The sequence below is a fragment of the Prionailurus viverrinus genome, chromosome E3 (assembly GCF_022837055.1).
Source record: "Prionailurus viverrinus isolate Anna chromosome E3, UM_Priviv_1.0, whole genome shotgun sequence".
NCBI lineage: Eukaryota > Metazoa > Chordata > Mammalia > Carnivora > Felidae > Prionailurus > Prionailurus viverrinus.
The window spans coordinates 1,561,443-1,573,909 of NC_062576.1; the positions used below are offsets into that span (position 1 = coordinate 1,561,443).

General features: G+C 63.2%; 1 protein-coding gene across 1 annotated transcript in view; it reads right to left on the reverse strand.

Moving 5' to 3' along the window:
* The window catches only part of INTS1 (integrator complex subunit 1), a 29,705-nt gene extending 26,294 nt beyond the window's left edge, over positions 1-3,411 (reverse strand). Inside the window, 2 exon segments of the mRNA XM_047839240.1 lie at positions 2,231-2,521; positions 3,061-3,411. Coding sequence (XP_047695196.1) covers positions 2,231-2,521; positions 3,061-3,118 — 349 coding nt within the window. The 5' untranslated portion in view covers positions 3,119-3,411.
* Positions 3,412-12,467: the final 9,056 nt, after the last annotated feature.

A 12,467-nucleotide genomic window follows, 5' to 3' on the forward strand; every position in this document is an offset into this window, starting at 1 on the left:
CACCAGAAACCCAGCAAGCGGGGTCTCAGGGCTGTGTTGTGGCTGCCTCTTCCCCAAGAAGGACAACAGTAACCGCCAGGACGGGAGCAGGGCAGGAGCCGCTGGGCTCACGGGGCCGACCCAGCCGGCGACGGCCCGCAGCAGGGGCAGTGCCCCACAGCCTCAGAGCGCCGGCCCCGTCACCTCCAGGTGACTGGCTACCACGTCCCGCACGGCTACCCTGGAATTACCCGCTCCCAGAATACGTTTTTCTAGAAACGAGCCAACTTTTTCTAAGTGTTCCAATTGACTGACCCAACGCGGTTCACACTGTCGACTTTCCTAACTGCGGCTGCTTCTCTGGGGGTCTCCTCCCACCGCCGCTGACCACGCCTCTGCCTTCTCCCCAGACCTGGCCTGCAGGGGAGTTTCTGCCTTAACAGTCTCCGCAGAGCACCCTTTTTGGGTTTTGACCTTGTCCCCCGTGTTCACGTCCGCCATGTCTTCAGTCCTTCCCTCTTTCCGAACACCAACCTCCCCGCACAGTCAGCGGCGGCCTCGCTAAGCGTGCCTCCCGAAAGCATGTTGGGGCCACCACGTCTTCTCCTGGAGCCACCCGCTATCGCTCGGGTCCAGGTGTCTCCCACTCCCCCTTGCCGTCTGCTTTGACCAGAGATCCTTCCGGCTGTCTTTAAATACGCAAGCACACAGAGGGAGGCACTGCTGTCGACTGCTGAGTTCACCGAATGAGGACAGAGTCAGTGATATTCACTGAAGGCTTTCCGCGGGCCAAGGACAGCGGACGAGCAGGCAGGGCAGGTGGGCCAGACTCGCTGAAGACCTTGACGTCCCCCACGCCCGGGGCTACGCACAGCTACGTGCGGCCTCCTGTTTGCAAAGTGCCTCATCGCTCAGGATATGCTTTCCACACCGCATTCCACCTGCTCTCCAGAACCACCGTTTACGGGAGACGCACGGCTACTAACTGGGAGAGCCGTGGCCCGGGCAGGAGCCTCAGCCCTGTGTGTGCTTTTAGTGTCCGCCTGCCCTCACTGCCAGGGGAGGGCGCCTCGGGGCGGGGGGCTGCCGCCCCACGAGGCTCGGGCCTGGACTGGAGGCCTGACTCGTCTCCCAAAGCGCAGCTGGCCCCAGCTGTGCCTTCTGCTCCCCATGCCCCAGGGCTCCCTACCGCCAACCGAATCAGGCACAAGCATCTCTCCTGCGGCCAGCCTCGATTCTCGCCCCGTGCGCTGCCGGGACCTAGCCCATTCCCGGCACGCTTTCCTCTCTGGAACGCAGGCCTCTGCCTGGCGGTTTACTCCCCAACATCCTCGAGCACCTGTCAAGATCCTAGCCAGCCTTTAAGGCTCACCTGCACCTTACATTTCCCTCGTGAGGCTTCTCTCTGCCAACACTGTCACGTGAGTACCTGTGTGTTCCAAACCTGGGGCTGGCTGGGTATTTGACGGATCTGATCTACGTGGCCTCATGGAGCAGCTAAAGTTAATCACTGGGAATATGGCACAGAAAAGCAGGAGCGATCTCAGATGCGCGCAGCTCAAAGCCTTTCCGTAAATAACAGAACTAACGTACTTTCTCTTGATGTTAATGTCGTAGCGTTTCCTGCCCCGTTGGCGAGGATCACCGAAGTGCGGGCAGAGGGGGACTCCCCAGAACACAGGGCCCCCTCTGGTCTGCCTCGGTGACTGCTGACCCCCAGTGCCCAGAGCGGAGGCGAGCCAAGGACAGAAGCTGCTCACGGAGCACAGTGGCTGGCAGTACGGCCAGTCATACTCCGAGCCAGCCCCCGCAGAGGGGCTGAAGAGCAGAGAGAGCGAAGCCCATCCGCTTTCCAGCAGACGGCGCACGGGCACAAGCTGGGCGCGCTTCACGGGTAAGGATCCCGAACCGTGGGTCACCCTAACCTCAGAGAAGGCCGCTGAGGCTCACTGCAGCGACGTGCCCGCTGTGGACACCTGCTCCTGCAGCAGGCGGGGGCCCGAGACCCCCCTGTGCCAAGCCCTAGCCCGCATTAACACTTCCCGGTCTCCGTCCCCGTCACGAGCTGGCCGGCTCGAGGCGGGTGGAGGCGCCTGCGTGAGAAGCGCTTTGGGGAACAAACTGGCAGAGGACTCCTCTCCACCCTTCTGCCTGTGCCGCACCCACGCTAAGCCTGGAAGTGGCCTCTCCTGAGCCCCCGGCAGACGAGCTGTGGGGCCTGCTCTCCGCCAAGTCCGGACACCGGCTTTACCTTCGATCGGGACCACAGACGGTTCTTTAATCGACGGAGAGATAGCGCGTTTTTCCGCGACTGCAGCCTCAGCCAGGCGCCCCAGGGCACTCAGAGGGGGTGTGGAGGAGAGTTTGGGGCGTTTGGTGAGGCCGGTCAGCGCTGAGGCACCGGCCAAAGCGGCTGCGGCGTCCCGCTTGCGCTCCGAAGGCAGGCCGGAAGGGGCAGGCTTCAGCAGGGTGGACGCCGTTTTCGATTCATTGGCCTGACCCTTTGAGCCCAGAGCAATGAAGTCGCCCGGCGGAGGGTGCCCTGCAGAGAGGGGAGATGGGGACACGTGCACCTTTACACCGGTGGGGGGGGGGGGGTGCGGGCGGAGAGAGGATGCTGCACAGGGACTCCAACCTCCCGCTTTCTCAGAGGGGCTCAGACGAGCGGCAGGGCAGGCAAGAAATCAGTTGCCAGCAAGCCCAGGGCAGAGCAGGGTCTGGTGCGGTCAGTCACGCGGTGCTGACTACAGACCAGACCAGACCCCTGCCTTGGGAGCGTCGGCTCACTTGGTCCCAACAAGATTCTGACACAGGCGCCCGTCCTCTCGCTTTGCAGAGGAGGAAAACGAGGCACCGAGACGTACAGTCACATGCGCCCGGCCACAGCGCTCGGCAGCCCGGCTCCGGCCTGTGCTGCCGCCCGCCCCCGGCCAGCGAGATCCTCAGCTGCTTCTCTGCAGCCTCGGGTGTGCCCCGAGAGGGAGTCCGCCTCCCGGAGGCGGTCGCAGCCGGCCCATCCGCCCAGGGACACCGTTCCAGACCCGACGCCCGGGAACCCGGGCCGCAGGCAGAAGCCCACACCTGAGGGCTTGGCCGCCGCGCTGGGCCTGCGGACCGTCGCGGGCTTGGCCCGGTTCATTCTGTCCCCCTCCCCGCGCTGCTCCTCGCCGCCGCGGTGTCACCCGAGGAGAAGGCCGGCGCGGATCCGCCGTCCCCTCGCTCGCTCATTCATTCATTCGCGCCCGGGCCGTCCGGGGCTGGGGCCTGCGGGCGAAGGGGCCGCGGCCCCGCAGGACGGAGCGACTCGGGGGCCGCGCGGGCCCCGCCTCGGATCCGCCGGGGAGGGATCGGTACCGCCGGCAGCCGCGGCCCGGCCCACACAGCACCCGCCCAGCGAACCGTCTCGGCGCCCCAGCCACGGCCGTCCCGGAACCGGAAGCCACCCTTGCCACCCTCGGCACCACGACTTCCAGAACAACCGGAAGCAAAACAGCACGGGTTGGGCGGGAGGCGCCTGCGCGGTGCTTGCAGCGCCCTCTGGCGGCGGGAGGCCGGCCGAACCTCGCTGCCGCCGACCTGAGTGGCACGTGCCCTCTGCAGGTGAGGGTGACGCGGTTCAGGGAGGGGGTCGCGGGGACTCCTGCACCTTCAGGGTCCTGCCCTCCCGTTTGGCTGTCAGAGGCCAGGTTTCTGGGATGCCCGCGTTGGGTCGAAGAGGGAGCCCGGGGCTGCGAATGGGCAGGCACGTCTGCAGCGGGGATCCCAGCCTCAGTTTCCCCGCCCGCACAGTGGGGCTCTGCTGCCTCTCCCAGGCCTTTTGGTGGCAGAGGACGTGTCCACTCTCCCAGAGTGAGGCTCCATGGCGACGAAACCCCACGCCCCCCCTCCTATCAGGGGTCACCGTGCGGTCCTCGGGTCTCCGGACCAGCCCCACCCTGCACCACGAACGAACGAGGCGGGAGCGACTGTCGGGCCCACAGTCTCACTGGCCAGCCAGGTGCCTTCCTGTGTAGAGTGGGCGGCCTGGCGTGAAGGGACAGGCCGTGGGAACCGCGAGCGAGGCACTCCTACCGGGCCTGAGCTTTGGCAAAGCAGCGGTCTGCAGTTAAGGGACCTTCCTCAGTGGCGGCTGCGGGTAGGGAAGGGCCGAGCCTCAGGGGAGGAGGAGGCAGTGGGGCCCAGGTGAAGACCTGCAAAGGGCGGTCGGTCAGTGTGGACGCGTAGCCAGCTGTGTCCGCAGGCGGGCAGTGACCGGACGGGGGAGACGGGCCCACCCTCGTGACGGTCACGTTCACAGGAATGGCTGTGGGTCCCCACGTGTGTCTCAGAGGGACACAGGAGGGCTCACCACTGCAAGCCGTTTAGCGAATGCTCTAAAGCAGGGGGCAGGGGCCTTGCTGGCCCCACCGGGGGTCACACGAGCGAGGATCCTTTGTCACGGCGGGGGGGGGGCCCTACTGGGAGCCCAGAGCCGTGCCCCGTGGCATGGCCAGTGGGGGCCCTTCTGCCAGGGGAGGGAGGCAGCAGTGGGGTCACCTTGCCAAGGGCAGTGGAGGGTGTAACTCAGAAAGCCCATGGGAGGTGACGGTGCCCCGTAGCGCCCCCCCCCCCCAAAAGAGGCGCCACGCTCCCTGCCGTGGTCGTTGTCCTTACTCAGAACCATGGGCCCCCGGAAGCGGCCGGCAGGTCCCGGGAGCTTGGCAGCCCAGGCCCTGCCCTCAGCAGGGGAAGGCTCTAAGGGCCAGGGCTGGAGGGTGGAGCCCCGGTCCTGGGATTGGTGCCGTTATAAGAAGCGCCCGGAGCTGGGAGACTTTTCCCCCACTCCTTCCCCAGCCCCCCAAGATGAGGACCCGACAAGGCGCCGTCTGCAAGCTGGGATGCGGGCTCCCACCAGTCACCAGGGCTGCGGCACCCGGATCTTGGACTCCCGGCCTCCAGAACCATGATGAGGAAATGTTTGCTCTTTGGCCCCCACCTGGTACCACGCCGTAGCCACCGCAGCCGAGACCCCGTCCGAAGCCCTCCTTCTGCCCACAGCAGGAGCGCACCTGCTTTTCTGGGGTGGGAGAGGGACGTGGGCCCTCATTCCAGCAGGTGGCCGTGACTCACAGTGCAGAGGCCGCCGGAGGCCTGGCGGTGTGCCAGCCACACCTGCCCGCAGCCCCCCACGTTCAGTCCCTGCCCTGCGGGAACACCAGGACCCCGGGCCGGCGCCCTGTGCGTGGGCTGGGAGGACAGGGTCACCGCCTGGTCCTCGGTCCTCAGCGTGGACACGGAGTAGGGCTCAGAGCGGAAGGGCAGCCGCTGCACCCGGCGAGGACAGACACCAACAAGTGCTGGCCAAGATGTGGCCCGGTGGCGGGAAGGGGCCGGGCTGCCCCGGGGCCCTGCCAGAGTGCTCCCGAGCGTGCACCCCAGAGAACTGGAAATGCTCAGATAAACGCCTTGCACACCCATGTTCCCGGCGACACTGTTCACAGCAGGCAGAAGGTAGAAACAAACGTCCAGCAACAGATGAACGGATAAACAGAAAGTGGTCTGCCCCCATGGTGGAATACTATTCAGCCATAAAAAGGAAGGAAGCACGATCCACGGCACGAAGAAGCTCAAAAACATGCACGTAAGACCACACATTGTCTGGTTCCATTGATATGAAAAGCCCAGGACAGGCAAATCCCCAAAGACGGAAGGCAGATTAGTGGGCGCTGGGGGTGGGGAGGGCAGTGGGGGGGGTTGCTGCTGAACGGGCACAGGGTTTCTCTCCGGTTGATAGAAACGCCTGGAATTTGAGGGTGGCTCTGGATGCACAACGCGTGAAAACACCAAAAGCCTCCAAATCATACACTTCAAAATGGTAAATGCTACGGTTTGTAGCCCAATACAGTTATCGAGAAAAGAGCCAGGAAAAACTTATTTTTCTCCAACCTCACTGATGTATAATTGGCAAAATTTGTGGGTATTTAAGGTACGATGTGCGACGTTTGATATGTGTACGCTTTGCGAAGCGACTATTACGATCCAGCTGATTAGCGTTCCCTTGTTCTCACACAGTTACATAGTTTTGGAGGGCAGTGAGGTTTTGAAACAAAGTTGTCTGAGATGCCAGCCTCTGTGCCCGCTCTGGAGCCTGCCGTGCCCGCTTCCCTCCCCGTCGCTGGGGTGGCGGCTCCTGGAACCCGCCCGCCGCTCCTGCTGAGCTCCAAGCTGTGACTCAGCCACTGTGCCACCTGACTGGGGGGGGGGGGGGGGTGCAGAGACAGACCACTGCTGCTGCCCTGCCCAGAGTGCAGACCCTGGAGCAAAGTGGTGACCGTTGTTCTTTTAAGCCCCTGAAGCCTAAATAAAATTTGAGGGCCGCCCGGGTGGCTCATTCAGTAAGTGTCCAACTTGGGTTCGGCACACATGATGATCTCACGATTCGTGGGTTCAAGCCCCACATCGGGCTCTGCACTGATGGCACAGAGCCTGCCTGGGATTCTCTGTCTCCCTCTGCCCTGCCTTTGCTTGCATGCTCTGTCTCTCTCTCTGTCTCTCTCTCAAAATAAATAAACAACGAAAAAGGAATCTTTTAAAACAAGTCGGGGGACGTGTTGTCAGAATTTGCAAGAATAGTACCGAGTACTAGACAGCCTTCATCCTGAATCCCTGAACATTGCTCTATCCCTTTCTCTCCATCCATTCATAATTTTTTCTGAACCATTTAAAAATGAGTAACAAAGATTCCTCTTCACCCGTAAATGCTTGAGTGTGTATTTCCTGAAAACTAGGAATTGTTTTATACAATAACCAGACTATTGTCAACATCAAGACATCAACATCAAAGCAATGCTTTTCATTAATCTGTGGCTTTATCAAGCCCCCATCCACTGTTCCAGCAATATCTTTAGGGCAGAGACAATCCAAGATTCTGCATTGCGTTCCATGGCCCATCCCCCCACCCCCACCCTTGTAGCCTTTCTTCTGGAATAGTCCCTGAGCCCTCCTGGGTAATTCATGACATTGGCTTGCTTTCTTTCTTTCTTTCTTTCTTTCTTTCTTTCTTTCTGTCTTTCTTTCTTTCTCTGTTTCTTTCTTTTAATTTTAGAGCGAGAGAGAGAGAGAAAATCCCAATCAGGCTCAATGCTCAGTGCAGAGCCCAACATAGGACTCGATCCCACCACCCTGGGATCGTGACCTAAGCAGAAATCAAGAGTCAGACACTCAACTGACCGAACCACCCAGGTGCCCCGACATTGACATTCTGGAAGGGTCCAGGCCTGTTACTGTGTAGAATTCTCCCCAATTCGGGCTTGTCTGCTGGTTCACAATTAGGCTCAGGTTACACATTTCCGGCAGGGATAGTGCAGAGACGCTGACTTCTTCCCCATCGGTAGTCACGTGACCTCACGTGTAACTTATCTCACTCCTGGCAATAACTTGATTACTTGGTTCGAGGGGTGTCTGCTGGATTTCTCCTGTCTTTCACCCTCCAAACGTCCAGCCACTCAGTTTCAGCTTCCCTGCTGACCTGTGCCCGACGCCGTCACGATGACCACAGTTGGCGGGAGGCGCTTTTGTGCTTGCCTCGTCCTCCCGCGTCCTCGTCCTATGTCGGGGGGAGCTGCCCTCCCCTCCCCTCCCCCCCCACCCCCGCCCCCAGCGCTGGCCCGTGACCTTCCCCTGAGGATGGACTGTGGATTCCTCATCCAGCAGATTCGATCCTTCGCTATCATTATTTATCGCAGGCACAAGACACTCCAGATCTGGACAGTGGGGTCCCGCGAGGCTGGCTTGTCGTCTAATGACGCGACTCCATCGTGAGCGAAGCTTGTCCTTACTTTTCGAAGCCACCGAGTGTGGAGGTTGTTTGGTACAGACGGCTGGGCTGGGCGGGTGGGAGGAGAGACGGAGGGGAGGCAGGTCACGGGAGAGGGGCAGGTGCCGGGCGAGCCCCGGGCAGGGGGCTGGGGCTGAGCGTCTCCTCCCACCGCCGACGGCTGCCAGCTTCCCCACCTGCGTAGGGAAGAGCCTCCTCCAAGCTTCCCCGGGCGGGCGGAGATGGGCCGTTGTGGGCGGCAGGGGCCCAGAGGAGGGCAAGAGGGGTCAAAGCAGAGCCAGACTCCCGAGTCTGCCGAGGTTCTGCCCAGTGCCAACCGCGTGCGGGGGGGAGATGGGAGAAACTGGGCTGTCCCCGACCTCTGACCTCTGACCCAGGATTGGAGACGCAGGCTCTGGCTTGACCACCCTGGAGGCAGTTTTCTTTGACGAAGAAGCTCGCCCGTTGGGGGGGTCTCAGGGTCCGGGCGCAGGGGGACCGCCTCTGCCCAGGTCCTGCAGACCTCCCCGCCCAGGACCCGCCACCGCGTGCTGCCTGCAGGACCCCCGGAAACACGCCCCTCTTCTGCCTCGAAACCTCCCAGCCCCACCCCTTCCTCCGAGAAGCTCTCCGGGTTCCCTCCCTGGGCAGGCCGTGCTGCTCTTCTGCTACTGCGTCCGCCATAGAAGCTGCACCCTGGACTCCGCCGCGGTTCGTGGGGGTGGGGAGGGCTCGCGGGGACTCTGAGGCGGCCCCGTCCCAGAACCAAGTGCAGGGGCCTGGGCCGGGCCCAGGGGTCTGCCTTCCACGGCCTCCCGTGGGTGCCAACACAGGTGCCTCCCTGAGACGCGCCGTGTCGCGTCCCGGGGCTGCCGTGGCAAACGCCGCAGACCGAGGCCCAAACCGCGGGGGATTATTCTCTGCAGGTGCGGGGGGCCCGGGTCGGAGGTCAAGGTGTCAGGGCCGTGCTCCCCCTCCGGCTCCGGGGGAGGGTCCTTCCGCGTTCCTCCGGCTCCCGGCGGCAGCTGGCGCTCGTCGCTCGCTCAGGGAGGAGCTGGCATCCCCAGCCCTTGCCGCCTCTTTCCGTGGCCTCTGCGTCCGTGTCTCCCCTGTCCTGTCAGTGGCTGAGGGCCACCCCGATCCAGGGTGATCTCAGACCCTCACCTGACTCGGACCGTCAAAGACCGCTTCCAAATGTGGCCCGACTGTGTGGGGCCACCGCCCGGGGAGCGTGGGTGTGTGTCCCTGGCCGCCACCTGCCGGCGCTTCGTGGGGCTCTGCTCTCTGGACTCTGCTCTTGCTGTTTCCCACGTCAGGAGCCCCCCCACTCCCACGTCAGAAGCCCCCCCACGTCAGGAGCCCCCCCGCTCCCACGTCAGGAGCCCCCCCACGTCAGGAGCCCCCCCCACTCCTACGTCAGGAGCCCCCCCACGTCAGAGCCCCCCCTGCAGTCCCACGTCAGGAGCCCCCCACTCCCACATCAGAGCCCCCCCGCTCCCACGTCAGGAGCCCCCCCATGTCAGGAGCCCGCCACTCCCACATCAGAGCCCCCCACTCCCACGTCAGGAGCCCCCCCCGCAGTCCCACATCAGGAGCCCCCCACTCCCACATCAGGAGCCCCCCCATGTCAGGAGCCCGCCACTCCCACATCAGAGCCCCCCACTCCCACGTCAGGAGCCCCCCCATGTCAGGAGCCCCCCCCGCAGTCCCACATCGGGAGCCCCCCACTCCCACATCAGGAGCCCCCCTACTCCCACGTCAGGAGCTGCCCCCCCACGTCAGGACCCCCCCTCCCCGCACTCCCACGACAGGAGCCCCACCCCTGCACTCCCACGTCAGGAGCCCCCCACTCCCACTCCCATGTCAGGAGCCTCCCCCCGCTCCCACTCCCACATCAGAGCCCCCCCTCCCATAGCCGCCCTTATCCATCACCGGTCTTTGCTCGTGTGGCCTTCTTCCTTCGCCCCCACACCCACGGCCCCAACCCCCCTGGACCTAGCTGGCACCTGACAACCTCCTGTCACTGCTGAACCGCTGTTCGTCCCCCAGTGGGCGGCCTGCAGCACTGTCCTTGCGGCCTCCTGCTGCATCCAAGGGCCACCCGCCAGGACCAAGGAACAGCACCCACAGGGCGAGGTCCCGGTCAGGGAAGCCGGGAGCGTCAGGAGCTGGCACAAGCCTGAGGGGCGCGTCAGGGGGGCAGCCGCTTTCATCTTTACCGCGTCCCAGGGTCATGGCGAGAACCGTACCCGCACCTGGCCCTGACCTGGCGACTGGTGGTACGGATGACACCAAGGCCGGGGGGGGGGGGGGAGGGGGCATTCCCTGCAGCAGGGACCAGACGGGCAGCTCCTCCCAGAAGCTGAAATGCCAGGCTGGGTGGCCGCAGGGTGAGGGAGGGACGGAGGTAAACAGGGACCTGCCAGCCCCCAGGGGAGACAGTGAGAGTGGCGGGCCTGCAGCTGCCTGTGGCCTAACTGCCTCCGGGCCAGGAAGCAGCTGGGGCCCGGGCAGGGGCCCCGGCCGGTCAGTGTCCCCAGCCCCAGCCCAGGCCTGGCCCTTCCTGGCACTCAGGGTGGGGGGACGGGGAGAGGAGACCCAGGGCTCCCCGGGGCGCTGGTCGGTTCCCAACTACCTCGCCCACTAAATTTAGAAACTGCTTCACCCCTGCCGGAAGCCCCACCAGTCTGGTGCCTGAGTCTCAAAGCCATTAGTCAGCGGTTATCAGGACCTAGATGCCCGTGTGCTGGGGGGGAGGGGGGGCTGGGGCAAGTTCAGAGACCCCTCTATGCTCAGTCGGAGGTTTCTGGAATTTCCTCTGCTAGCGAACAGTCCGTTGCAGAGCATGGGACGCCGGAATCCGCCCGCGAGACGCCCCTGCGGTGAGGCTGGAGGGCTGCATGTGAGGGGGCCGTAGGGACCCCGCTCTGCCAGTGCCCAGGAAGGCCGGGCCCTGGCAGCCGGGCCGAGCGGTGTGATATCTGAGACTCGGCCGGGCAGCGAGCGGAAGCTCCGGGGAGGCAGCCTCTGGCTGGAGGCGGGAAGTACTTTCCAACAATTGTCTGAAAATAGAACGGGCTGGCTCACGAGGAAATGAGTCCCCCGTCACGGGAAGGGAGCAAGCAGCCGCAGGAACAGGCACGGGAATCCGAGCTCTCTGACCCCGGGAGGCCCTGAGTCCTGGGTTTCTCACCTGCGGGCACCCCCAACTGTTCGGGGGGGGGGGTAGAGGTAGAGGAAGCAGGACTGGGGTCCAGGCACCTAGCACCCAAACGTGCTGCCGGGAGGAAACACTGGTGGTGGCAGAGAGCAGTTTCTCCGGGACCCCGGGTGCGCAGAGCAAAGAGTCGCTGCGGGGAACGCGCCTGGTCCCATGGCAACTGTGCCCCTCTGGCCGGGCCTCAGTTTCCCTTTGTCCTCAATTAGGGTCAGGGTAGAGGCCCTCGACGTCACACGCTGATGTCCCAGGGCTCAGGAGCTCGTGCTCTGGAGACCCCACCCCGCGTAAGCCACACTCCGGGGACCCAGGCTGAGGCTGAGTTCGGGGCCACCCAGCTCTGGGCTCCGGAGTGAAAATGCAGGGGAGCCGGCTGTGGTCTCCCCACCCCTGCAAGCCTTTGAGGGGGCACACTTGTGTCAGCCACAAAGGGCAGGGCAGATGAAAGCTGGGTGCCCCCGGGGCCCCTCTGCATGGCTTGTCTCTATGGGACCCGGGGCTTCTGGGGGACACAGTTTAGGAACCAGTGCAAGCAGGGCCGTGGACTAAGGAGTAGGGAGTCCCTTAGCCCAGCGACACACTCCCAGCTAGCACCTCACCCACATTCCAAAGTTTCCCCTGGAAAGGCTGAAGCTGCAGAGGGGACGTAGGGTTTCTTTGTTTTTTGTGTTTCTTTTTTTTAATTAAAAAAATATATATTTATTTATTTGAGAGAGAGAGAGGCAGAGAGAATGTGAGACACAGAATCGGAAGCAGCTCCAGGCTCTGAGCTGTCAGCACAGAGCCCGACGCGGGGCTGGAACTCACGAACCGTGAGATCATGACCTGAGCCGAAGTCAAGAGTTGGACGTTTAACCAGCTGAGCCCCCCAGGCACCCCTAGGCTTTCTTTGGTGGAAGCTCTTGGGGACACCCTGTGACCGGTCAGCAGTGGGGGAGCGGGGGGGCAGAGGCCAAGGGCATGGGGCTGGGTAGAGATCCCAGCCCACGTCAGGCAGGACCGGAAGGTGGCATGGATGGGGAAAGTCTCGTCCCCCAGATGCGGCATCTTCTCAGGGGATGACAGTCCCTCGGCCTGTGCCCCCTCCTTCTCTCTTGGTCCGGGGGCTGAGTGGGAGTGGGGTGGGGTGGGGTGGGGTGGGGTGGGAGGGACCCAGAGCAGTGACTGCAGCCCTCCCGCCCTGCACAGCACAGACCTGACTTCACACTTTGTCTCACTGTCCCTATAAGCCCTCCAAGTGTCCCCAACGGTGTCCTATTGGGGGCGGGGGGGGGGGCTACACGTGGTTTTCTTTCCTTGTTTGGGGTTCAAGTTTTCTGCAAAGAGCATATTAGTAGGTTTGAAACAAGAAAAAGACCCTCATTCGCTTTTCTTAAAAGTAAATAAATACGTAAAATAAACCTCCGAGGAATTCCACGCGGTGTCCTGACGGCAGCCGCAGCCCGTGTTTCCTTCGCAGAAAAGTGCCACCACACA